The 26,796-nt window shown below is 45.8% G+C and overlaps 3 protein-coding genes across 7 annotated transcripts; 2 read left to right on the top strand and 1 right to left on the bottom strand.

Annotated features, from left to right (window-relative positions):
* The first annotated feature begins 25 nt into the window (after positions 1-25).
* LOC131266825 (protein lingerer) lies at positions 26-10,942 on the top strand. 3 transcript variants are annotated; one of them, XM_058269480.1, is made up of 12 exons: positions 26-72; positions 2,925-4,357; positions 4,460-5,773; positions 5,859-6,037; positions 6,482-6,666; positions 6,908-7,045; positions 8,115-8,213; positions 8,875-8,978; positions 9,054-9,496; positions 9,648-9,911; positions 10,015-10,173; positions 10,252-10,942. In XM_058269480.1, exons 2-12 carry the CDS (start codon positions 2,959-2,961, stop codon positions 10,351-10,353), a joined length of 4,386 nt encoding a protein of 1,461 aa, XP_058125463.1. In that variant the 5' UTR covers positions 26-72; positions 2,925-2,958; the 3' UTR covers positions 10,354-10,942. The 3 variants fall into 3 exon arrangements, with proteins under 3 accessions (XP_058125463.1, XP_058125462.1, XP_058125464.1); XM_058269479.1 differs by having other exon boundaries at positions 10,012-10,173; XM_058269481.1 differs by lacking the exon at positions 8,115-8,213.
* A 1,536-nt stretch (positions 10,943-12,478) lies between these two features.
* On the top strand, positions 12,479-13,498 carry LOC131263836 (phosphatidylinositol-glycan biosynthesis class F protein). 3 transcript variants are annotated; one of them, XM_058266097.1, is made up of 2 exons: positions 12,479-12,500; positions 12,632-13,498. In XM_058266097.1, the coding sequence occupies exon 2, from the start codon at positions 12,676-12,678 to the stop codon at positions 13,417-13,419; it is 744 nt and encodes a 247-aa protein (XP_058122080.1). In that variant the 5' UTR covers positions 12,479-12,500; positions 12,632-12,675; the 3' UTR covers positions 13,420-13,498. The 3 variants fall into 3 exon arrangements, with proteins under 3 accessions (XP_058122080.1, XP_058122081.1, XP_058122082.1); XM_058266098.1 differs by having other exon boundaries at positions 12,495-12,569; XM_058266099.1 differs by lacking the exon at positions 12,479-12,500 and adding an exon at positions 12,532-12,548.
* Positions 13,499-21,324: 7,826 nt separating this feature from the next.
* On the bottom strand, positions 21,325-22,831 carry LOC131265970 (uncharacterized). The gene is made up of 2 exons (XM_058268287.1): positions 22,785-22,831; positions 21,325-21,498 (listed from the first exon to the last, which is right to left on the bottom strand). The coding sequence occupies exons 1-2, from the start codon at positions 22,800-22,802 to the stop codon at positions 21,325-21,327; spliced, it is 192 nt and encodes a 63-aa protein (XP_058124270.1). The 5' UTR covers positions 22,803-22,831.
* Positions 22,832-26,796: the final 3,965 nt, after the last annotated feature.

The raw sequence follows: 26,796 nt of genomic DNA, 5'->3' as shown, positions 1-26,796 counted from the left end.
GTTCCGACAGATAAAGCGCATTTGCAGGTACCTATCGTTCGGACACTTCTGCTAGCATCAACAGCATTTCAGGTCTATTTTCCAGCTAAATCAGTGCGAGTTGCAATTGAACGGCGTTGTCAGTTTACATTGGAATGGAAAGTGTATCGTTTGCGATAGTTAGTGACCGCCGAGGGTCATAGAAAGTGGCCCATTTTGTTGAAAGCAATTCCTGTTCCGTCTCAGTTGCCTTTTTGCAGATTTTTTTTTTTATCGAGAGAGCTATTTTTCGCTCCGACGAAAGAGTTAGAGACGTCTATAAGACGGCGAAAAAGTAGTTTGGTGTGCGTGAAAGAACTTTCAAAGGGTGAGAAGAACATTGCTCTCGCGAGAGTTTGTTTTCATGGAAGCTGTGAAAATGACTAATTTGGAAATTAAGAAGAACAAAGACTAAACGCTGAAAATAGTGCTTTACAATATGCGATGCTAGACTACACTTGGTGAAATCTAAATGCAAAGCATCTTCCGAGAAAGCCGATCTTTTCTGCTCCGCACGCACACTACCGACCGGCAAACGCTCTCACTCACACACCGGTACGAGCTCTCATAGAGCCTGCTCCGTTTTCGACGCCATTTTGGCGTCCGGTTTCTTAGATCGGCGGTCGGTGTAGTGTAGAGCACACACAGAAAGTGGCGAACAGCAGAAGCAGCAACAGCGGCAGTAAGCAAAATTTGGCACATGGTTCTAGCTTTTTCCTGTTCTCTTGGCGTTATCGCTGCGCGGCGCCATTGCGTGGCTAACATTAGTAGACGGTGTGGAAAACTGCGGATCGAATGCTGCTAGTTACGAATCGATGGTGGACACGAGCTCTTCTGTAACTTTTGTGAATCATAGCGGATCCGAGCCCTTTCCTTTAGCGGTTACCGTGTCTCGCTCACACCCGCGTGCAGGGCATAGAGGGTGCTACGCACGGAAAATATGGGGTTAATTGATGGAGGATGGTCTCTCTTCGCGAAGGCAACGGCAGCAGGCAGAAGCAGCATTTAAAACGGATCTCGAACGACGGGTGCCGAAAGCGGAAGCGGCCGGTTTTTCTTTTGTTTCTTCCCGTTCTGCTACCGAGAGTACGTGTAACGGTGCGCTACAATGTCGGAGGCGGTCGGGGAGTGAACAATTGTGCAGAGACGGGGGTTTTTTCTGCTGAAAATGTGAAATGTGATGTACGGCGATCGACTGTGACAAAATTGTTCTTAGTTGATTGAGCATCGTTCATCGTGTTTTCGCTCAGAAACTCGCCATTAAGAAATTCCAGACCGGAAGTGAAAAAAAATTAACCGCATTTCGCTGCTTCCGGGTTACGTGAATGCGAAGGCTTTCCAGGAAATGGAAGGCGAAACCCTTCGTCTCCGCAGTGCGGGTGATTATTGGCAAGAAAGGAACATCATATCGACGGAAAACTACCGGACAGCGTAGTGTAGTCGTTGGCTGCGAAATTGCATGGTGTAAAGTGGATACGCGAGTGTTTGTGCGCGTGTGTGTGCCTCTTCGCGATGGGGAAAATGTTGATGCGTTCGAATTTCGGTGCTGCTGCTGTCGGTAGAAACGAATCTCGTGCGTCGATATCTGTCCGTCGGATGCTTCCCCCCTCAATGGCGGTTACCGGAGCAGGGAACGGGTCCCGCAAACATCACATTTTGATTATGAGCAAGCAATTTGTAACCAAGGAAACGGCGATTCTAACACCGCAACCGGTTGAACGGGCACTTCCATTCCAATGTCGATCGACTCAATGTGACGCTGTACCATTTCTCGAAGCAAAGAGCTTCCTTGGATGAAGAAGATGATGCTGCTTAACCTGTGCCATAGTCGTAGCACGCCACAGGCTCGGTTCAACATCTTCAATCCACGGCTAGCACTTTGTAATCTCACTCTTAATCTTTTTGCATCACTCAGTCCCTCAGTCGATTGGAGAGAATACTCTCGTACTGCTCTCCTGTTTGTTGTGCTGACTACCTCAGCATTCCGGGGTCTGTGTGTACTGGAAAGAAATACGTTTTACGGAGGTTTCCTTCCCAGACTGCCAACTATGCCATGGTCCAAACAGAATTACCCATCGAAGGGAAGATCACCGATTCCAATTCTCCGCAAGAGGGAATTCATTACGGTTCAATATGATTTCTTTGTTCAGGAGAAGCAGTACAACAATCCCTCAGCCTACCAACGGTTGAGTTAGCAATGATCGGGCCTCCCGTTGAAGAAGAGGTGGGCTTCTGAAAGTACATGTTACTACGTGCATGTACTCTGCGAACGAACGAAACGAAATAGTGCCAGACGGCGAGCAGTCGTTCAAGAGCAAACAGGGGGGCGGTCAAGCGCAAGGCAAGGGCTGATAATGTGCAGCGAAAGAGATGCCCGATAGTGGAGGAACAACATTTCGCAGCGCGCGTCATTCACCAATATATGCAAGTGCACATTGCTGCATACTGCAAGCTTGCAACAAATGAAACCCGTATAGGTATGTCGGGGTTGTTTTTCGTTTGACGACGCCCGACGCGTACGTGCGACCGGAAGACAAAGGCGTGCTGGACGGATCGATCCGTTGACGACACGTCTTGTTGCTTCTTCCGGCGTGCACAGACGGTGATTTGATCTCTTTTTTTTTACTCTCATCGCAGTCGCTGACAGTTTTTAGGTTGGGTTTCGCTTTGACCCATTTAAAAAACTCATCGGGTGTGCGTGGTTTGTTTTGTGAAATCATTGTGGGTGTTTTATTTTATACAACCACAAGTATATGCCATAACACTTGCTCCAACAAAACGTTTGGCTGCACAGCAGGGACTTTGTGATGCATAATATTAAGAAATATCCTTGTTGCAGTTGTATTCGCCAGATCATTCGGTATAAGCGATCTTTATTAATATGTATTCTCGATTGTATCTTGCAGCCACTTTGTAAATACGTACTGTATATATAGCGAGATGAGCACACAAACGCGTTCTGGAGGCGGCGGCGGCGGCGGCCGTAACAAGTCCAAAGCCAAACAGCACGATAATAAGGAAAACTTGGCCAAGGACGAGGGACAGCAACAGTCACACCAGTTGCCACAGCAGTACCCGAAGGGTGGCTCAGCCTCGAATACCGCGGTCACCAACAACAACGCCAGTGGCAGCGGCGATGGTGGCGCCTCTACAGCGTCCGGTGGTGGCGGCGGCGGCAAGGGGGGCGATTACCAGAAACATAAGGGAAGCGCCGGCGGCAAAGGCACAGACAATGCCGGCCCGAGAGTGGTTGATGCGAAGGAGAAGCAGAAGGAGTCCGGCGGCGGTGGATCGACGTCGGCGGCCGGCAACAGCGGCGAGAAGTCGTCCACATCCGGTGGTGCAGCCTCTGGTGGCGCCAGCGGCGGAGGTGCGAACGCCACTCACACGGCGGTCAAGTCGAAGCAACCGACTGCCGAACAGATTCGCATTGCCCAGATCACAGACATCAAGAGCAGCATGGACGATCCGAAGATACAGGAGAAGATCCAGAGCCTGATGGAGATGACACAGCGGTCGGAGGAGGAGGTGTGCTGCGCGCTGCAGGAGTGCGACAGCGATTTGGACCGTGCGGTCATCTTTCTGCTCGAGACGCTACCGGTCGGTGCGTTCGCCACGACGTCCAAGAAAAAGAAGAATAAATCTCAGGCGTTGGCGAAGGACGGTGCCGACGACGGCGACTGGGATATGGTCGGGACGAGCAACAGCGGTGGAGGCAGTGGCGTTCAGCTTGGTGGCATCAACGTCGACCTGAAGGAGCAGCAGCGCCGCGGTGGTAACCGGGGCGGCAACCAGCGTTCGGGAGGTGGCGGTCCAGGACGAGGTGGACGCGCCGGCGGCTACCGCGACGGTGGTGGCGATCGGGATCGCGACCGCGATCGCAACGGCTACGACAAGGGCGGCGAGAGCTACCGTAATCGCGCCGGCGGGGACGGCGGTCGGATGCGCGGTGGGCGAGATGGCGGCGGCGGTCCGGGAGGCCCCGGTCGTGGCAACTATGGGTCGCGCGGTGGTCGCGGAGGCGGCCCCCGGCTCGGCACCAGAGGGCCAGGATCGCGCGACCAGAATCGCGGCCCGCGGATGATGAACAACGATCATCAGGAGATCGACGCCTGGGATCCGGTCGCGACCTCGTCGAACGCCAACGATCTCAAACCGGAGGAGAGTTCGGCCTTCACCGACACCTGGGGCGACTGGGACAACGAGGAGTACACGGGCTCGCTGTCGGATACCAAAGTTTTTACGGCTAGCACCACGTCACCGGCGACGGCATCCGTTGCCGCCACAACGCAGCAGCAGGCAGGAGCATCAGCAGGAGGAACCCAGTCGGCTGCGACCAGTGAGTGGCGAATGTTTTTGTCGGAGCAAAATCACAATCCCCCCCTTCCTTTCTGCGATTGTAATTGATTACATTTCTTTTTTTTCTCCTCGCCTCTTTTAGATTCCTCGGAGCTGGCGGCCCCACCGGGTCTGGAGCAGCAGGTATTGAATCCGCCGCAGCAGAAGGAAACGGAGCTGGTGCAGCAGTACAGCACGACCGTGGTGTCCAGCACGGCCACGGCTGCGGTTGCTGCCGGCGCCGGCCCGGGTGGCGTTTCCGCCTCCACTACCGCTCAGTATTCGGATCTGCACGCGGGCGCACCGACGATCGCCCCGTCCAGCGCAACCGCTGCCCAGCACCTGCGCCAGGCGCTCGACATGGCCCCGCTGGCCGCGTCCTCGTCGCTGTCCGCCGAGCAAACTCAGTATTTCAGTACTCTTTCCTCTCAGAATTCCAATCTCCAGCAGCCGGGCGTCGTCGTCGGTGCGTACCAGCAGCAGCAGCCTGGCCAGACACAGGGCGGTGGTGCGCAGATGGTGTCCCAGCAGCCGGTCGTTGGTCCCGGCGCCCCATCGCAGCAGCCGTCGCAAGCCAGTTCCGTGCAATACGCCACCGGCTACGGTGGTACCACTGGCGCCGGCGACGTGGTCGCAGCGGCTCCGACGAGCTACGCGGCTGCCGCAACGCAGCAGCCACCGGTTCGGCGGCAGCGGGCCCGTGTGCCTCCACCTTCGAAAATCCCGTCCACGGCCGTGGAAATGCCGGGCGACAGCATGAACAACATCGGCTACCTGGACGTGCAGTTTGGCGGTCTCGATTTCGGCACCGACGACACGTTCGACGTGGTGGCGGACAAGTTTAACACCTCGGGTGGCGCTAGCGACCAGCAGCCTTCGTCTAGCGTCGTTGGCCAGCAGCAGCAGCAGCAGTCCACGGTCGGCTCGCAGGCAGTCCAATCGGTCGTACAAACGCCGCAAGTCGCTGCGTCGCAGCAAGCGCAGCTGCCGCCCGGGGCTGGAGGAGTGCAATCGCAGCAGGTGAGCGCACCGGCCATTCCCCAGCAGCAGCAACAGCAGCCGACGCAGCAGCAGCAGGTTGTACCGCCTGGCCAGCCGCAGCAACAGCAACAGCCGGTGGTGGTCCAGCAGCAGCCCGACGTAAGCGACTATCAGTCGGCGGCGGCGAAGGTCGGCGGACCCGGCGGCCCCAACGTGGCCGGTGGCGTTGTGCCGAACAACTTGCAGCAAAAGCCAAACCTCTCCGGTGCGCCTGGCCTGGTGGCGCCGTCTCAGATCCTGCCCGGCCAGGGAGCCGCTCCCGATGGGCTGGCCACTCAGAACGACACCCTGGCGAACAGCTACTCGCAGCGCACCAATGCGTCCGTGTCGTCGTCGGTTAGTGCTGGCGTGAATTCTATGAGTAACGCTGCAGCAGGTAAGCGTCATACGCTGACCACAACTTCCTTGCTTTTTATTGTGCTAATTTTCATTAATTTTTCCTTCATCCTTCCCTCTCCCAGCACTGGATCAGTTGACGAAATCAGCGGATCCGTATGGGCAGTCGGCGGGCACGAATGCGTCCGCGACCGGTGGCTACCAGAACGCGCCATACTCGTCGGGTCAGAGCAACAAAACAGGCTCATATCCGCCGTCCGGTGCACCGCAAGGCTACAACAACATGAGCTACTCCAACAACCAGGTATGTCTGAGGTGATCGATTAGGAATTTTCCACTTTCGAATCTTCAACCGAGGGTTAGTGTATTGTATTGTGTATCGATCTGTTGGATCAATTCTTACTGCAGCCCTGCTTTAAGCTTTTAGATGAAAATGTTACATGGCCAATGGCTTTGCGGTATTTGGTAACAAAAGTCTTTTTAGTAAGGTGCGGTGAGGCAAAATACGCCCCCTTAAGTGGAAAACATTTACTTCTCGCAATCCTTTCATAAAAAATCAACAAGATTTCACAGATCCATTATCTCTTCTACTATTTAAAAATATTCAAGCAGCGTTAAAGCTTTCAGATTGTTATCAAAACGAAAAATTTTGGAACTAGTATACTCGTCAAGACATTTTGTTAAATGTCCTTCCAACTCCAACATTTGCGTGTTTTTGGATAACAATTACTTTATTTTCCGCTCATAGGTAACCAACGCGTACCCACCATCGACGAACAACTATAGCTCGTACAACCAGGGCAACGTGAACACGTTCCAGCCACCGAACAGCAATGTTGCCAGCAACGTTGTCCCGAACAGCAACACTGGCAGCTCGGTCGGCGGCCAGTCGAATCCGAACCTACCGGTAAACAACAACGTGAACAACAGCAGGTAACGTCTATTTCTCGTTCTCTGTCATCAATTTCAATTTTAATGTCAAACTGCATACAAACAATTATCCGTGACCGTATCTAATCTTACAATGTCCTCTTGTGCTCCTGCGTTACTTCCTGCGTGCTCCTTTCGCGACAACACATGTCTCCGAATCTCGTTTGGACCGATGTTAACCAAAAACAAAACCCCCTACTTCCGTCAATGTGGGACCTATGTTTGTCTGTGGCGGCATCAACAGCTCGAACAGCAATGCTGGCGGCTATCTGTCCAGTCAGTATCCGGTTAGCCAGACGTCGTCTGCCTTCCCGTCGCAGCAGAGCTATCAAAATAGCTCCCAGAACGTGTACGGCAACACGGGACTGAACAGCAACACAGGGTAAGTATTCCCTCCTCCTCCTCCTCTCGATCCTTGAGAGATCTCTTGAGGAGACATACTAGCTTCGTTCGTTTTCCCCTCTTTTTTGTTGATATTATACGCCATATAATGTATATGTACGGGCGACGACACATTTTCCTCTCGCGTTCGTCTAGTTCCAAATGGGTTCAGGAACGCAGAGTGGTTTGTTACGTATGTTTGTGTATGTGTGTGTGTGCGTGTGTGCATTTATGTTTGTTTGTTTCACATCATCAATTGTGGTCATCCCGATTGTTAGCCACGCATCAGTCAGGAACAAGCCAAATTACATGTTCATTCGCCTCGTCACGAAAGTCAGTGTTATTAGTAAAAGCACCCCAGTCTATATTCTACATACGTGAGGCTCATATTTTTGCAAAGGGTATTGTTTAAGCTTTTTAAAAGTGATGTCTGTTGATGTTACCAACACATATTTTGTTCGAAACTGAAAGTTAAACGAAAGCCCACCCACTACACAACAAAAACTATCGTACATAATCTATACATCTTGATTTTACTACCATTTTTACCTTTCCTGCCCGATGGAGGTAGCTGTGGCGCTAATTGTTCTGAAGATCTGTGGGATATAATGAGAAAAATGGGCTCATATATAAGGACAGTTCCTGCCAAATGTCAATGTATACGGTCAAACGACGACACCGACTGATCAAATATGCAGTTGTGTCACTTTATGCACTGTGGGTTAAACTTTATTTTTCTCTTTGTATATTAGTTTATTACAATATACATTCGTTGATCAGGACACATATAAAGTGGGGAACTGCCTAACACTGAAAAATTGTAAAATCTACTACATACGCTCCGAGAAATTTTTTTTTTGTTAACGTTTTTACGATAATACCATCATATGACCATTTTGAAAAACACAAAAACAAATCAGGCGGCTGCTATGCCACTCCCCCCTTTCCCCGACCTCCTCTACTCCCCGTTCGAAGTGTGTCAGGAAGCGTAAAAGAAACTGCAAAATGTCCATACAGGAAAACAAATCACATAATCATCGCCTTCACTACCACCATCCCGAATCCTTTAGGTATTCTGGAAGCACAAACACTTCATCCGGCCAGTATGGTAGTAATTTTAGTACGTCGAAACTAAAGGATGCACCGGTGGTTTCAACGCCCTTCGAAAGGTAGGTTGTTGTTGTCATCTCTCCCCTGATCGTCCAGTAGTAAATGCGTCTTGTTTTTGGTTTTTTAGTTCGTGATTATACGTAGATGGGCACACATAGTTACATATTACGGATCGAACCGAATGCGGGGAGAGGGGGGGAGGGTGCCTGTTGGTAGTTCGGGCGACTTATTTGCTGTGACTTGGTGTAGTGTATTATCGCCCTATTTGGTTTCTATCATTGCCGTTTCTTTGCGATTTGGTTTGTTTGCTTTCTGGCAGAGCGAATTTCGCGGCCTACTTCCTAGTTTCGGAGAGAATGTGTCACTTTTAATGTTACCTCGTTCATCTGTTTATGATTTATGGTATGTTGTAGGTTGTCGTTCGTTTTTGTCATCAAATCGTCATTGACTTTTCGTTAAAATGTCGGTTCAAGTATCGTTCCTTATTTCCTCGTATTTTTAACTCTTGTTTTTTGGTGATGAATATGCATGTGAGTTAGTTGTTTGTCCATGATTTTCCTCTTGTGCTGTAGCTTTTCCACAAGTGGAAATCGTTGCCAAACTCCCTTCGTTGCTTTAGTAATAGTTGACCTTTTAAAATTGCCGATTGCCAAAACCTGTGTCCGAACTGTCAATCCTCTAACCTTGGGTTTTTATTTTGGTGCTCTCGTCTATTTGTAGCGTGGCATCCAGTACGGTTTCGAATAGCAGCACGAACAATGCGAACAATAACAACGTGACCAGCTCGAGCTCGCTGCCCAACAGCTCCGTGGTATCCACGACAAGTGAGTTACGCGCATAGGCCGCCGTTTGTGACATAGATTTGTGGCGAGTGCTAACGTCTTTCCTTCTCGTTACAGCGAAGAGCAGCAGCAGCAGCAGCGCCGCTGGCGGTGGCGTGGTCCCGAACATCCCGATGGTCAGCCCGTACATACAGGCCACCGGGATGCCGGGATTCTATCCGCAGGCAACAGCCCTCTACTCGTACGAAGATCTGCAGCTCATACAGCAGCGTATGCCGCACGTGCCTAACTTCTACGACCTCAACTACCAGACGCCCACGAGTCTCGGTGCGGCCGGTGTGCGCGACGGCAATCTCGGTTCCGTCGCCTACTCGACCATGTCCGACGGTCGGTTCACGCGAACCGACAACAACTCGTCGCCTGTCAGTAGCGTCCAGAGTTCCTTGTCCCAGCAAACAGGGTCTGGTGGTCCGATGCTGAATCTGCCGTACGCTTACTTTTACGGCACCAACGTGATGCCGGCCAGCGGCTTCCAGTATGGCACACCAGCGATCTATCCTGTTAGTAACGCAGCTAGCCGATAGCGTGTAGCAAACCGTTGACCAGCGCATGAAGTATTGACCGTTTTCGCTCTCTTTTTCATTTCGCATCATTCCATCCAACCAACCGATTCGTCAATCAATTGTACGCCGAACCTTCCCATCCCTGTAGCAGCAACTGCCGACGAATGCTGCAACTTCCGGTGGCCAGTTCCAGAAACCGGCGTACAACAGCGGATACGGTTCGGCCACGGGCTACGATACGCTGGGACAGTCGGGACAGGACTACAACAAGAATGCGTACCAGGCGTCGATCGTCGGGCAGCAGCAGTCCAAGGGTCAAACGGTGGCCAATCCGCAGTCCGGCACTGGCAGTGGCTCCGACATGGCCCCGTCAATGTATGGCAAGAACCATGTCGCAATTAACAAAGTCAATGTAAGGGCGCTCTCGAAGCGAATGTTTCTTTTCATCGTGAGGGGTGTGTTTTTGGAGCATTGTTTTCCTAATTTTTGAAACCGTTCCATGCCCTTTACAGCAGTATGACAAACAATCGTTCCAATCGGGAACTCCGCCACCGTACAACATCGCCGGAACGCAGACGGCCGGTGCTACGTCGGGCCAACCGTACGGTCAGCATCTCTACATACCAACGATGGCAACGCATCACAACATGAACATGCATCAAACTATGCATCAGGTAAAGGGAAAAGAGACGTCTGCACAAGGACATGGTCGCCTCACTGAACACCTCCTCTTTGCTCATTCTCTTCTGCAGGATTCCAACAGCAGCGGTCAAAGACCGCAATCCAACAACCAGGGAAAGACTGCAAATAAGCAAGGCTATTCTCCGTCTACTTACTGGACCGGACAAAACTAGAGAGCGCTAGGGCGGCGGGCGCGCGAGCGCTAGAGAGACACACAGAGGAGAAGGAAGTTAAAATAATATGAAGCAGTAAATTAGGCGGTGTGTGGTCGAAGCGAAGGGAATGCTTGAAGTATGGCATATAGTAGGAGTACGTAAAACAAAGGAGGAATAAGCAGCAGAGCAAAAGCCAGCGGTATAATACTGTATAAACACGTGGTAGTGTGATTCGATAGATTCTTTCCATTAAATAAACAATACTACACACATAAACAAGGACACAAAGAAGGAGAAGAACTAGAAGGTTACAAACATATAACTAAACTTTTACGTGCAGTTATTGAAAATGGAGAGAAAGGAAAGGCATTGTGAAACACATTGGCAAAGAGAGCAAATCACACATACAGACAGGCACACACACAGCCAGACAGAACAGACACTCAGACATATTTAAATTCTTTGAGACACAGGCAAAGGGCTAGCAGTTAGTCTCTTCGGCTCGACCGTGTCCTCGTGATCTCTATCCGACGGAATGGAATTCTATTTTACGTTTATAACTCACGCATAAATACCATACGCATATGCATAATACATGAATCCGAGATATCCGGTGTCCTATATAAAAGAATAAACACATTTTTCATACATACGACAAGTGGTACGACGAGATAGAGAAACGTTTGGCAACCACGAGTATCAAGTTTAGCAGGGTTTGAGATAATTAAAAGGGGATTCAAAATGGCTGGAAGATGTAACATTTTATTTACGTTTTCCCATTTCCCTAGCAGGATTCTATAGCCACATAGGCGAGGCATGATCGTGTTCTGTTGTTTGCAGGCTTCTAAAGATTTTGGTTGTTGCGCAGTTTCAAAGATATATGGTGCGCATTTACTGAAATACGCTTGCGTCATAGAAACTCTAGCTCATTCGGATTTGTGCTAATGAGCTTTAAGAGAGAAATCATCCTTCGCTGTATGGAATAAGTATCGATGTATACTAGAGTTTCGATTTAGTTTATATAACAGGTCCATTTCCATCGCAATCCACATGCATACACATTTTCAGACTCAATACAAATACGAAACACAAACCGCCGTTGCTCGATGTAATGTTCTGTGATCACGTTCGCATTCTCGGACTGCGCGAGCTAATAGGACATTGATTCAGCAAATATATTTATCCACAACCCATGCAAACAGCGGACGATTCTGCACTCTGCATGCCGATCTCTGTTTCTCTCTCTCTTTGTCTGTTTTGGAATTTACGGAAAAGGAATGAATCGATTCGAATGGAACACGATCCCACGGATGGTGAAAGGAATGTCCCACTATCTGGAGCTAATGATAGAGATACTAACGAATCAAATTATGAAATTGGCGCTACAATACAGACTGAAACGATGAAAAATACGAAACATTGTGGTTGATCACTTTTTATTTCCGTTTTCACTTGTTCAAGAACTTTTACTATGGTTTTCATTTAAAATGTTCTGTTCTCGAATATAGAGGACATTCTCAACAATTGATTTTTCCCAAAACAAGTCCCAAAACAATGGGTTTTCTTGTCTAGGCTGTCTACCCTTGTTCGCTGCATGTTTTCGGGTCTACAATTGTTTAGGTGCATGGAAGGTAAAAGAACTTGGCAAAATCATTTATCAATGCTTTCAGCCATTTAACGGTTTTGAATCGTTTGTACACACCTTGGTATTTAAACTTGAACAATTATATCCCCTTGCAACAATTTTAGCACGCATTAATAGAGAACTTGTACTAATTTGATTGTATCAATCATTTTCAAGATCTCTGAATCTCTGTTTTTTTGATCGAAATATTATAATTATAGGTATTAATCGGTTTCTACTACTCTTTGGAACGTTCCGTTCAAAGTCATCGCACCGGTAATCGAACATGTTTTCGAAATTCGAAATGTCAGCCTAAAACGTCATCATCCTGACGGTCGAATGTTTTATTTTTTTTGCAAACAATGTTTACATGTATATTAAAGTACAGTTGGGGCATATGGCCTTAGTTGCCGGTCCTTAATCCACAGAGGTCTACATCACCAGAGTAGCTGGCGAAGGCCCAGGAAGCTGGATTCAACAGCCGTACTGGTGTAAATCCTCGCAGACGAAGAAGAAGAAGAAGATTAAAGTACAACAAAACGTGAGTAAAAGATGTTGTTAAAATCTACCTAGAATAACTGAATTTTTGGTGATTGAAACTGTATTATATGTGAGAAACATTTAAGTTTATTTGTTCATTAACTAAAATTCATTCTTACTTTTTGCGTTCAGGTTCGTTTCGTCACCTCGCACGTATCCGCACAGGGGCGCTTAAAATGGACGTGCACCTGCAAAGCGCGTTAGCGTCGAGGATGTTTATTAACGTAAGCATCCTTTCCATCGCGCTGAACGGGTCATTCTTTGGCTACCTGCTGTACAGTAATCGCCTGTATGAGGTTGGCAAATGCTGCTCGTCGTACGTGTGGCTAATTCTACCGCTGACGGAATTATTGAAGCACTACTACATCAAACGAAGCTTCCACCTAGATGGCAGCGTGAAGCCCGGACATATTGGCAGCACATCCACATCAACCGGTAGAGCCACACTAAACGCGAAAGCCGGCCGGTTACGATGGAAAGAATGGTTCGGCTTTGGCGTACTGTTTTTCCTGGCGATGCTTTTCTACGGGTTCATCTGCCTTGTGCTGGGAGCACCGTTGGAACAGAGCGAAGAAACGGTATCGCTAGCCCTCACACTGACGACGATCACCATCTTTCCCATAATGCTACTCATCGGTCAATCACAGACGTATCAACTGCTGCTTTCCGAAACGCTTGAGCTGAAAAATCCCCTGGCGAATAGCTATCTTAACCTGCTGAAAAATAACTGTATTGGGGTGATTTTGGGAGCCTGGGGTGCTTCCGTGGTGGCTCCGCTGGATTGGGATCGCCCTTGGCAGGTGTATCCAATCCCGAACATAGTCGGATCGATCGGCGGATTGTTTGGTATGAATGTGTTCAATCTACTCAGCACGGCGTACATCAGTATGTATCGTAACCAACGGCCTAAAAAATTTTAGGTATTGTTTGTACGATCTATGTAGTTTTTAATTATAGTAATCGCTCAAATCTAGTCTAAAAACAACAATAAACTATAGTTTTAATCGTAAAACCAAAAGTCTTTACTACAGACTCATTATTCAATTATGACTAAAGACGAATCAATGCTCCTGGTGCATATCATTAGATTTACATGTATGTTGATATAGATGTATCATTTTTAATTCAGTTATACACCACAATATTTTTATTGATTTTTGCATGATTCATGCTGAATTCACGCTGATCCTTATTGATTCCCTTTGTTATATAATCATGTCTGCTTCTTTGTACCACTTGACCCTGCCCAATCTTCATCCCACTCGAGTGGTCAGTTTTCATTCAACTCCCACCTGTTGCACCCGTTTGCATTGCACCGTTGACCGTTACAAAATGTCGACCCAAATTGAAACCGTACAAGCCAATTTACTAGGCAATTTCTGCAAGCGATCGCCCGATCCTTAAGGTCAGATACGTTGTTTCATTCATGGTTGTATGAACTTTCGTCCGGCTGGTTATTGAATCATTGGCGCAGATGCCGGGAATAATCAGTGGAATTTCCGCGGCATCGGCATTGTGGCCATTAACGTCCGTCACTGACCATGCATTCCGTCTTTCGTGAGCTGGACATACGACCCCACCGATGGTGCATTGCTGATCGGGTCGTATTCATAGTAGGAGTTGAGTAAATGGATTCATATATCTTTTTTGTTTTGCAGGGAAACCATACGCATCCCTGGAAGTGGGTTAACTTTCCCCAGCCACAACCTGGGTCAGTGTGGGCAAACCTTGAGTCCGAGCAAGGGTAACGGGGTGTGGATAAAATAATTTTGAATCGTTTCGTACTATTAATTTCGATCTTAATGCGAATCATTTGTAGCACAATTTGATCATAAAAGAGGGATACTTTTTTCATTTATTTTTTCTTATCCAAAACAATGTTTTTTGCCTTATCTTATCTCCAACATAATTGCATTTTTTTTTATTAAATCACACACATTTTCTTGTGGTTGCTTTCCTCGATAAATATCGAGTTCTGAAAATAAAATTTCATATGATAAATATGTATATGCTATGCGAAATTAGCTTGTTCAGTTTCTATTATAAACATCTGGAGTTTTAGTTCCAATCAAAACCATTCCTACTACAATCTTAAATGACGAACATGCTGAAAGCCAAATTTAAACACTGGAAAATTCTTATAAAATTAATCACAAGTTTCTAGTCAGAAAGATCTCGTTCTGCCCTTGCGATACTGGTTCGCCCCCGCTGTCCCACATGGCACCGCGGGCCAGCGGCATGAACTCATTCACCTCCGGCGTGACGCTTGTGGTCGAGCCTTGTTTGCCTCTGCTGCTCTCTTTACCGACCCATTACCCTTTTGACACTTTCCCCGACTCGGGGCGTGAGTGTGTGGCGTGGTTGTCGCGTAAATCTCTATCTTTATTTGCCTTTTCTGCGGCCGTTCGGGTATGCTTACATAAGGCTTCGCCACTCGCACCCTCCCACCAATACGGAGGGGGTGGGTGGGGCAGCTTTTTATCGGTGTCGTTCCTCGGGGCAGGTCAGGATCCGGAGCCCCTGGAGCCTCGGTGGATCGAAGGGCTACAAAAGCGGGACAACTGGCCGCCAGGTTCCAAAACGGGGTGTTTCTGAGGCCTAATGAAAATTGCTCGCACACGCGGTGACGTCGGGTTCGTGCGTGCCCCGCCACATCAGATCGCCGTGACCGGCGGGCGGTCCGATAAGGTATCAGATTCCGGGCGGGGTGGGGGCACGGCGGTTCTTTCTTTCTTTCCTTCCTTCTTTCTTTCATGCCTTTCTTCTTTCTTCGGGACATTGCGTGGCGCGGTTACCTCACCGACGATGTCGCCTGTTCCCATTATGTGCTCTCCCCCCGGTGATCTTGTAGGGCTTGACCACCGTGAAGAGGAAATGCAAGACGGGCTTCACATGTTGGAGAGAATATGTGTGAAGCAGGCGCGGAACGAAGGTCCCCGATCCGGGGTCGCTGATCATTTGTCTCACGTTTTGACGTACATTTATTATTATTTTTTTTTTTTGTGTAAAGGTTGCGTCTTCCTCAAAGACAAATGGATGCCGAAACACGTGGTGTCGGTTCGCGCCAATCGTCCGCAGCCCGCGAACAATGGCGGCCGCAGGGTGAAACCGTTGGCCGTACTCGTGATTTGCCAGATTCGGTATTTATGTCATCGGCACCTGCTGACTAACAAAATCCGATTTAGGACAATGTGTAGTAGCAGTGAGACGAATGCTATAAGAGAATCCTCGCGGATAAAGAAGAAAGCAGATGGTATGCACAATCAAAAACATAATGATAATCGTTCATAACGTTGTAAAGTACTATTCTGTTGAATTAAACGCCATTTTATCATCATGGCCATTTTATAGTATTAAGCTTTAATTTATTTACCATATTGAAATATGAAGTTCGTTTTATGTAAGGTTTAAAAATAATTCTTTTATTTTTTATGCATCTTCAGGAAGTTACTTGTGGAGGAGTTCTTCATTTTTTTTAAAATACCTAAGCAAAATTACGTCATAAATAAGTTATTTATGTTTTAAAGAAATTACTGAAATTACATACTCCATATATCCTACGTGAGTTTCGTTGTTTAATATAAATTAAAAAAAAAGCAACAACCCAGGTCTCTGTGTTTTGATAGCATTACAAGATACTCAAACAACATTGTGTTGGGATTGCAAAATTTTTGGGATTGCCAAGCAAAATGCCTCGAATCTCTGAAAGTTTGACATTCAAGCATAGTTGGGTGTAACATTACCTAAATTTTTTATGATTATAATAGGCCCCATTTTATACACCAAATTGATATTTTAGAAATGTTTTGGGTAACAAAATGTTGAGTTGAAAACGAAACATTGAAACAACGTAGAAAGTTTCGCCCTGCAGCGATAGAACCATCGGGATTGAAAAAGTTGAGGAAAGGAAGAAAAAGTTAGAGTAGCATCGATCAGTCCACGTCTGACCATAACGAGCGTCCTGTTCCCGATGTCACGCGAGGCTCGTCTCCGCCGCTTCACCATAAGTCTGGCTGTAACAACCTGCAAGATCCCCAACACGTTCACTTTCGTTCTCGATCGAAACGCGTCCCAATCGGGTATCAGCTGCATATACGTAAGCAGTGATGGTGCTGCCGTTGAGCCGCGATGTTTGCGGAGAAATGTGTTTGGCAACATGCCAGCCTATGGCAACCGGCAGTATTCGTAGACAACCTGTGACTGTTTACTAGCCGTTTGTTTACAGAGTCTCCGTCTGCTTCGCTTGCGCTCTAACATCTGGTAGTACTCTGCGCATATCTTCGCCGGCGTCTCGTACAAGGCGCACGCGTTCGGAATGATGAATGAAGATGCGAAAGCATGTGATTCTGAAGATGATGCAAACAAAACTTCGGTCGGTTTTTGTATCGTTTTGCGCATCCCACTGACGGTGACGCTTTACATTATCTGCAGCCTACGACACTAGAATTTAAAAACGACTCTTTTTGCGACATGGAAAGACATAATTTGCAACGTTTTGGCCCACAAAAAATGACCATTTCCACATCACTACTTTACTTTAAAAAACTATTTGTACAACATTTAGGTAAATGATATCATAAATGACAAATTTTCAAACCGTATTTCCAAAATTCATAAATAGCTCCTCTATTTTATAGCCCTTCGCCTTCGATAACATTTAGGTACTTATAATGTAAGAACATATTTGAATATTTTACCACTGACATAAGAAGGAACTTATAAGTTTAAATATAAATGTCTTGAAACCTTTCTATCTTCATTAGTTATTATAGATTTTATTCACTTTTCATTTTTTACTGTAAAATATAGCTCGGTAAAAAAAGCCCCCATTATTAAATCGCAAAAAACCAACCAAAGAATTTAAAAATAGGGTTTGTTCAAACCTCATTTCCTATCAAACACACTTTTTTCATAAAAAAACTTCCTGTCATATGTTGAATGTATAAATCTGATGCTACTCAGAGAGCTAGAAATTTCTTTTCCCTTTACTATTCGTTGTTTTGAATGTTTGGAGGCGTGAAACTAGCGTTAATTAAATCACAATTTGACCAACTTGAGCTGCGCTTCTAATGATACATGGTAGCCGTGCACGTCTCATGGACACCATGCATAATCGAGCTCTTCGATCGGCATGACGAAACCACCGCAGGACCGCAGGAGCGCAGACGAAACCCTTCAGATGGGAGACAGCGAGCCGGAGCGCCATCGGATTCTATCAGCAAAGGGAGAAAGACGAAACCCTCCCTAGCGGCGCGATCCCACCCCGCCCGCAGCTCTAAGGTTACTCACTATTATGGTTCAGTGCACTTGCTTAGTGTACCTGATTTATCCCTTCCACGCTGGATCGCTTTCTTTGGCGTTACGTTGCTTTCCTCCTGCTTCTCATTGTGATCGCGACACTGTGACACTATGTATAAAAAGTGCCAGGACTCGTACGGAGGGAATCAGTAGTGCACCAGCCATCAGTGAACATCACCAGCAGGCCACTATAAGCTAAGCAGTCGAATCCCGAACGCTCGAGACAGTTCCAGGCAGATATCCTAAGTGTTTTATCACGATGAACGCGCGCCTCATGGTAAGTGTTGTGTGCTCCACATAAAGTTCGCCGAGTTATGACACCGTGCTGGTGCGTTCGAGCAACCCGGCGTTGGCGTTACTGATTCACATCCCAATCCGAAAAAAAACCCCACAGATGATCGTGTTTGCGGTGCTGCTGTCGGTGGCGGCCGTGCTGAGTTTACCGGCGTCACAGGATGAGTCGCTGTTCGGGCAGGCCGAGGGCGTGCAGGAGGCGGACATGTTCAACCCGCAGGATCCGCAGGCGTTCCTCAAGTGGCGCCAGATAAAGAAGCTGCTCTTCCTGGGATGAGGCGTCACCGGTGGTTACCGGATGGCGTTTGCGCGCAAGCTGCAGTCCAAAAATGAGCCAAATTTTATCGCATGTAAGACGCCTTGGCACGGGCGTACCGTTTGGCAACCGTTTGTGAACAACCATTTTCACCGATGGCCATGCTATTATGTTATAAACAGGATAAAACACAAAAACTGACAAATACATATAATCCCATAATTTTACTAAAACTGGTTCAATTTGTTTTCTGTTGTTTGAAGATCAGAGCCGTGTAGTATTTTAAGGGTTTTCAAAAACCCTATTTAAAAAGCCAAAATTGAAAATATACTATTCTGTGGTGTACCCGATGATGACGTAATAAGGATGGTCTACAGGAAGAGAAGCCCTTTGTATTTTGCTAATTCAGCAATCTAGCAACTATACTACATTGGCCTTGAAATGGACGTTAACAAATATTACTATCATTATCTAGTACATCAGGGGTCGGCAAATGTTTCTTGAAAAGGGCCATATGATGAAAAAGACCCAGAAACTGCGGGCCAGGTACCACAAACGACGTACTAATGCTTTAAAAGAGAAACTAACCCATTTTCAAGTGGAGTATCAATTATATGATCCGAAAAGTAACATTAAGATATGATAAAATATTTTAAACTTTAACATTTTACCATTGGTTTTGTTATTCATTTTCGTTAAATTTTGTACTTTTTCAAATCCGATACGAATTCTTTTTTTTTTGTTTTGTATGTTGTTCAATAACTTTCTTAGGGGCCAGACAGAACCAGCTGGAGGGCCGAACTTTGCCGACCCCTGATCTACTACATGATCATTGCATCATTGCAATGGAAAATCCCGTTGCCATGGTAAACCAATAGAATTTAAAGTTACCATGTTCAGTGTAGCGACAATTGCATACATTGCGGCGTAGGATATGTAACAAAAGTTCGAATAGTTAACATTCATTTACATTGTTGTAATAAAATAACTTTAAACCAAATGTTTAAAGATAACATTTTGTGGTGATAAAATTATGGAATCTTTATGTGACTCCTGAAAATAACTCTAAAGAGCAATTTCGTCAAGCTGCTACTACTGCTGTCCTTGAAATAAAAATTCGATGTGGAGGACACTCAATAACCGGCTTCAACTGGTTTCTTAAAAATCCCTTCCTCTCATACCGAATCCTATCGGAAATGCCGTTGCAAAATCATCCATTCACATAATTGTACGTCCGCCAAACTCGTGCCATCCGCACAAAGACGATCCCACTAGTAGCCTTTCCAGCTGGTCACACTTGATGTCGCACCTAGATTTTTCAGTACAATGCAAACACATTAAACCGGTACCTCGTTTCAGTAAGTTAAAGCTTAACACTTATTAATGTTACGGGAATTGTTGAATTTAATAATGTGTTACAATTCTTTGGTTTCATAATGCATAGTTCAAATCGTATCACCAGCTATACGGTTAATAGAAACTAAAATACAATGTGGAACATATTCATCGTGAGAGAGGATTTCGGGTTTGATATATTTTGAACTGTTATATTTAGAAACATGCAAAAGCCATTTTTGTACTTCAATTACGCCTCAGCAATAGGCTCCAGTTTTCGTTGGAAATGATTTATGGATTACTAATTTTATGTTTGGAATTCTCCGCTATCGTTCGTCGGTGATGTAATCGGAACTTGGATTCGAATTCAATACAACTCCGCGGTCTACTTTTGTAGCCAAATTCTTCAAAACGCGGCCAAACAAACCAATTGGTCAAATAATGAGCCGCTATCAGCCAAAACGGGTGAGAAAAATGGATCCACCAATTTCGTTCATTAGCTCAAATTCCACTCGCAAACTGCACCGTCAGTGAGCAATGCCATTAAAACCTCGGAAAGCGTTGTTGTTGTGGTGAGTTGTGATTGCGGCTTGGGGAATCCGCCGAACGCATCGCCCGTCCACGTTGCACCATCGCCGAAGGGGGGGGGCGGGGGGGGGGGGGGAGGGGGGGGGTTAATTTATGCGAGATGCGGTTTATGTTGCTGGCGTAACCGCCGTTCGGACCGTGGGATTGCTCAGCTGAGAGATGGAATTATTTATTCAGAACGCTTCATGTTATCTTTGCCCCCCAACGTTGAATCGTCGGTTTGTGTCAAGGGTTTTTTTTTGTTTTTGAAGTCCAATGTATAGATGCCGACGTCGTTGACAACCATGTGTCGAATGTGTGCCATTATCGATGAACTCGTGAGTAATAAATTACCGTCTCGGATAAAATGTACCATAAACCCAAGAGGGTTCGGTTCGGCTTCTCCAAGATTCTGATGGTTGGCTAGAACTTCCCCTTCGCGCCGTGAGGGAAGTAAGAAGGAACTCTCATGTTAGGGTGTTGTAGATGTTTTTTTTTTATTTGTTTGAAGTAGACTTTTCAACATCAGCGGCGTTTCGGTGCCAGAGCATTTTCACTGTCGGTCGGATGTTGTTGTGACCTGCGCCTGGCACTAACGTGGGCAAGAGCGTATGTTTCAGCACCTTTGCACAGAGTAGTTCTCTGTTGCATATAAAAGTTTTCCTCATTTCTTTGTGTAAAAAAAATCTCCTGTCACTCTAATACTCATAGCAGCGTAGTTCCTACGTATTGCACCTTAAAATAGGGATGTCTTCACTCGCATCCCACCGGGCCCGCATCGGAACAAACCGGGAACGAGGTCGAGACTGACTGATTAGGCGTGAAAGGATTTAATCGTTGTCTGCCAATTTGTAAGCGCCTGACCACGAACTTCGGCCATTCCTGTTGGATGGTGGGACGGGAGCGTTGGTGGAAGGAACGGGAAAGGGGTAGTGGTGGTGGTGGGTTGTTCTGAGAGCAAGAGCACCTCTTCCGTGAGCATTGTGTTCCGTTTGTGTTCTTTTTTTCCTTATTCGATTATTGCAAACAAAATAATTTTATATAAAAAAGACAGCTTTCTTATGCGTCGAGTCGCTTAGCCGAGCAGCAGCAATTTCTTCTTGAGCAGCAGCTTCTTCAGCAGGAAGGCCTGCGGGTCCTGGGGGTTCAGGGTTTCGTCCGCAGCTCCGTCAGCACCGAAGATGCCCTCGTCATGCACCGCCGGGACGGCCGCCACCAGGGCGAAGGCCAGCACGAACAGGCAGATGGTCTGTGAGAGGGAAAGGAAGCGATCGTTATTCCGGTTCTGGTTGGAATGATTAAGCAGGGATTTATGATGTGTTTTAAGTGCTCGTTAGGTGCAATTTGGGAACAACAGCCGGTACCTCGATAAATGCAAAAAACCCGTTTTTGATGTGTTTGTTCTGTTTTTAAAAGTCGAAGAAAAGAAACAGAACCTAATTCAACTAAGCTGAGCATAATTCTAAGTGACGATTCTCTCTCTTTTTCCATTCTAACCGTGCCAAAAAAACCCTTATATTTAATACAATTTTAAATAATGAAAGCAAGTGTAATTAAAAAGAGAATCAATCAACTTTGTTTTTAACACAGTGATGGTGTTCAATACCTCCTCTTAATTTAATCCCCTAACTTCTAGTAAGAGTTGAAGAGCAAACAAGTTAACATCTTCAAACATTTGAATGTTCGGAATCGAACAGAAAATATACAACTGAAAAACGAAATTATTGATTCGTTGGAAAATTTACGAAATAAATATACAAAAGGAAGAAGTAATACAAGGATTAAAATTGTATTGTAATATCTCCCAAATATCTTCTAACCACAACAATTTTGGAATATTTCCAAAAATTTGCTTTTATGTGGGCATTACATTTATTTGTTTTCCATTTCACTACTCCAGTGTCTCTCTCCTTGAAACAGCCAGCTGAAGGATTTCATGCTCGAAAAGGCACGGTTTTAAAATGATTAATTGCTGAGAGCTTCAAGCCTGCTAACCAAAGCTCCCAGGGTATTGAGTAATCCGTTTGGATGGCATTAGCAGGTGAAGAGGATCAATGAGCTGATTGTTCATATTTCCACCGAGGCGAAATAAAATCAGCTCGAATATAAATATTTTTCCCCGAAACGACTCAATGATCCACCAAAGAAATAAATCAGCATTCTTCTTTCCATTGAGAACACGTTGCTTTCAACACGTTTTCTTCTCGCACTCCTAGCTGTTCGTCGTTAATGATCCGAACGACGGTTTTAGCACTTTTGCTAAACACGGATGTTTAACTGGCGTTGACGGAAGGTTAACTGCGTCGAAACAAAAATCCCCTGCACTTGAGACACTTTGCCGTGAACAGATCATCGAGGAAGTGTCCAAGGATGACACTGGTATCCTGCTGGGTTTGAGTGCAAGCCGCTGGGAATCCCAAATTCCAGTGCAACTCGTCACATTAACACTATCAACAAGAGCTTTCCTATCGCACAGCACACTTCGTTACACTATTTACCGGGGGGAGCAAACAAAAAGCACAATTATCAACGTACCATGATCAAGAATTTCATTTTGGCGGTTGGGGTTTTGGGTTGGTTTTTCGACACTTTCCAAATAGGGACGAATCCGCGGCAGAAGAACTGTCTACTGGTCGGCGAGTGGAGCGCAACTTGATGCCGATCGTCACCGTGTCTTCCGCTTTTATACGCGCCGATTCGGCCACCACCGATCGCGAGCCCGCGGCGAATATGCTGTTTGTCTTTTGTTGTTTCCTCCCCCTTCACCCTTTCCTCCCACCCTCCTGAAAGCCCGCGAAACAAGAAGCGCAACAACGTGCCTTGTTGTCAATTGCTGCGAAACCGGCGTGGTTCCGCCTGCGATCGGGTTGTCTCCTTTGCGCACACGTCCCGGGCCATACCGATAGTGGATATCTTGTCTCTTTTCCCCTCCGTCCCACGGAACCTCGCCTTGGACGGCCGATCCCTTATGCTGCCGAAACGTCCTTCAAACGCGAGAGCTCGCAGGTGGGCCCCCCATCTTGAGCCGTGTTGGGGCTCGGGTGTGGTTCCACTCTCGATGGCCGGCCAAAGATGTGGCAGGATGCGTGGCCGCAGCCTCTCCGAAAGCAACGCCATGCCCAATGCCAAGGGTTTCCGTGTGAGGTAACTGATAACCGACGCGCCTGAAAGTTTCTACTCTTCTTTTTTTTTTACCACCGTTTCACTCGATCGGCGTCTGTTCGCACCAAGGGAGAGATGAAAGATTAACAAGTATTCGGGAAAAGAAGGACGTATTATCGCTAATTTCTATCCTACTTTACTTATGCATTCAGGAAATATAACAAAGAAGCAAACAAATTTAAACAGATAAACCGAGTTAATAAAATATCAAATAAATAGTAGACAAGATTACTTTACAGTACAGATGCTTTATAACACGTAATTGTAGTCTACTGATTATATACTTTCCACGTCTTTGTTTAATTTTACAGTCCACCAATTAATTTTACAGCACCACAAACAATAATTTTTTTATCATAGACTTCAACGACAATACTTTGAAGAAATTTACTAAATTATTTTATTGCATAAACCATCGCAACGACAAATAAATGGTAAAGTCACAATGTACTAAAATAAGTGAAAGAACATAAATAATTTATATTTGAGAAAGGTTGTAATGTAGGTTGAAAAAGTGTTTCTGGATAATAAAAACAATAAGAAAATGCGGTGTTTGGAAAACCGCTTCGTTGTCATATCTTCGGCCTCCCCCGGAGAAGCTGAGATTGCATGCTACCGGGATCGTCGTGCGTGACCATTCCGGGGTTGACCTTAGCACCCAGCAGCCGGTTTGAAGGGCCTTCAACCTTACGCTTTCCCAACGCTGGACAGGTTAACTGACTTAACAAGATGCTCCCATGTATATACAAACTCATACTGAGAGAATCCCCCTACTCCAAACTCAGCCAGAAAAGGCAAATTTATCATCCTTGCGCATTTCGGTGATCGATGATGATGGCAAGCCGTTGTGATGCTGTCGCCGTTGCGCCATCGTAGCCATTTTATGTAAAGCGACCTCACACCCGGGTCTTCAAGTGGGGAATTTATGTCGAAGTTCGTGCGATCGCGAACGAGAGTCCTTTTCTGCATACGAAAGCAGATCACAGGTGCGCTAAGGTGAGGCGTGCTTGGAAGCTCTCATCTCGACATACAGAGAACCCGGAAGGCAAAAGAACTACAGCTCGGCGTGACGAAGAAAACGTGTCCTTTTCAGGCCCATCTCTTCCGGGATGGGTGACGTTTGGCACATTCAAATAATAATCCCCATTCCGTCTACGCATTTCATTTAGTAGCAGCAGCCCAACGGTGGAATACAAATTCCTATTTTTCTGGATGCAAACCACACCGACTGGTATCGACTTCGGAGCTTTGATTTGAACGCAATTTTGGACCGGCCGTCCATTTCGTCGCTAACGAGATTTGTTCGCTGCCAATATTTATCAACAAACACCGGGGCCGAAACGAACGGGAATGGGCTTTCGCAAACAACCTCCCGCTGTTCGCTGGCGAAGCGAAAAATGCTAATCATCTTGTTCTGCGAAAGAAAATATGCCTCCAGAAAGGTTACTGTTTGCAGTACTTTATAGAATTTCACAACATCAATCTCGCTGAGCAGAGCCGAACGGGATGAGTTTGGCCAGGGTATGGCAATGGATTTGAAAATATTTGTTTGCGTAAGTGACGGTAGTGATGACGTTTGAAAATTGAAAAGGAAAAAGATACAGTTGGTCCCCGCAGTACGCGAATGTTTGGGACCGAACGCAATAGCGTATATCGAATTTTCGCGTATTGCGGATTTCCTCTGCCATATCGTTTATACCTCATATTGAAGAGTTAACACTGAGAGGGAACCGCTTATTTAACATATCTTTTATCCAAATAACTAATAAGTGTTCCATTTTTTATATTGCATAGTTATATCTCTGTTAAAAAATGCATATTAAAAACTTCATTCTACCAAAACAAAGTAAAATTGACTAATCAGAACTCGAGCAACGCTATGAGCTGTCAGTTTTAAAAAATCGCGTATTGCGAATTCGCGTATATCGAGTATCGCGTACTGCGGGGACCAACTGTACTTGGTAAAATCCACAGAGCGTCTAAAGCAATGATTTTTGTTTATAGTTTTATTTATATACCAAATTCTTGCCTTTTCGGTTCATAACATCCAATAAACTGTACTGAAATGCGATGATAATTGTATGTCTATTAGCACTTTGATTGAATAGAACTTCAATAGTTCATGCATTATTCCGAACATTTTGGAATTAGTATTGCATTGCAGCTTGGGCATTGCGTTTTATATTGATGATCCAATTCAATCTAATTGATATTTTATTATTTACTATTGATTGGTGATGTCATTTAAAATAGGATTCTGATGTTTTCCATTCAAACCTATAATTACCCAAACCTGTAATTACATTTTAATCAATTTGCTTGTTTTCAAACATGCCAACCTATTTTAAAAACCATTACACGGTGTTTTAAATTTTTTTCAATTTGTATAGTTTTGTTACGTTCAATGTATATGGTAGAACCCGCGAGCCTTTAGGTGTTACGCTATTTTATAAAACATCGAAAAAAATCTGAATTGTGCTGTGTGTAGAATCTTTTAACAGTATCACCAACGACAGGTGGATTCTTTGCAAGATTGTATCCGATGAATAAATTCACACTATCATTCATCATCCGAATCGAACCTGCGCAAGGATCAGGCCGTAAAAAGAGTGACCGTGCTTTGAACCATGAACCGTTGTAAATAAATATTATTTACGAAAAAAAATGTTTAGCGTCGTTTTTTCCATCGGAAACCACGTCGCATGGATGAGTTTGAACGTTATTCGCTTCCCAGTCGGCTGCGTGCGGTGCGGAGCAAACAAAAGATTTCAATGCCGGAAAGCGACGAACTCGGAAGTAAGCGTGGCGCTCGTCATCTTCTTCTGGATCCACTTGGCCGATGGTGCCTTCTGGTGGCCGCGTGCTTAACCATCTGACTAAGCGCGAACATTGTTGAACGTCCCCCGCGGTTCTGCCCAAAGCGCCGAGGTTGATGGATGAGAAATGTCAGTAAAGGAGTTTCCATGGTGCCAAAGTGATTCCTGCTTGGTGTAAAAAAAAAAAAACAAAAAAAGAAACATCGAAAACTTTCCGACCGCTTGAGGATGCTTCCGTCTGATAGTTCCGTACAGTATGAGCATTTGAAATTCACACCCAACAACTCATGCATGGTTACTTTATGCCGTGTCATGATTGTTAGGACGAAGCGGGTACTCGGAGTGGCCTTGCGATTGCTCGGTAATTGTATCGACCGGTAAATGGATGGGTTTTTGTTTTCGTCATTCGGGAGCCCGACTAATGGAGTGATGAACTTAAATGTAAAAGTAAAGGGATGGACATTTTATTAACGGAATGAAGTAATTTATTGAAACACTTTACTGTTCTTGAAAATGTTTCATCCAAAACAGAAGAAAAAAAACAAATGAAAAGACATAATTTGTTTCCC

This window comes from Anopheles coustani, chromosome 2 (assembly GCF_943734705.1).
Source record: "Anopheles coustani chromosome 2, idAnoCousDA_361_x.2, whole genome shotgun sequence".
Taxonomy (NCBI): domain Eukaryota; kingdom Metazoa; phylum Arthropoda; class Insecta; order Diptera; family Culicidae; genus Anopheles; species Anopheles coustani.
Note: the sequence above shows the minus strand (reverse complement) of the source record. Positions and strands in the feature narration are given on the sequence as shown.

Excerpts from the sequence above, each read along its gene's own strand:
- LOC131266825 (XM_058269479.1), top strand. The coding sequence starts at position 2,959 with ATGAGCACACAAACGCGTTCTGGAGGCGGCGGCGGCGGCGGCCGTAAC. Across the intron at positions 4,358-4,459 it reads AACCCAGTCGGCTGCGACCA|ATTCCTCGGAGCTGGCGGCC; the intron begins GTGAGTGGCGAA and ends CGCCTCTTTTAG. Across the intron at positions 9,912-10,011 it reads TCGCAATTAACAAAGTCAAT|CAGTATGACAAACAATCGTT; the intron begins GTAAGGGCGCTC and ends TGCCCTTTACAG.
- LOC131263836 (XM_058266097.1), top strand. The coding sequence starts at position 12,676 with ATGGACGTGCACCTGCAAAGCGCGTTAGCGTCGAGGATGTTTATTAAC.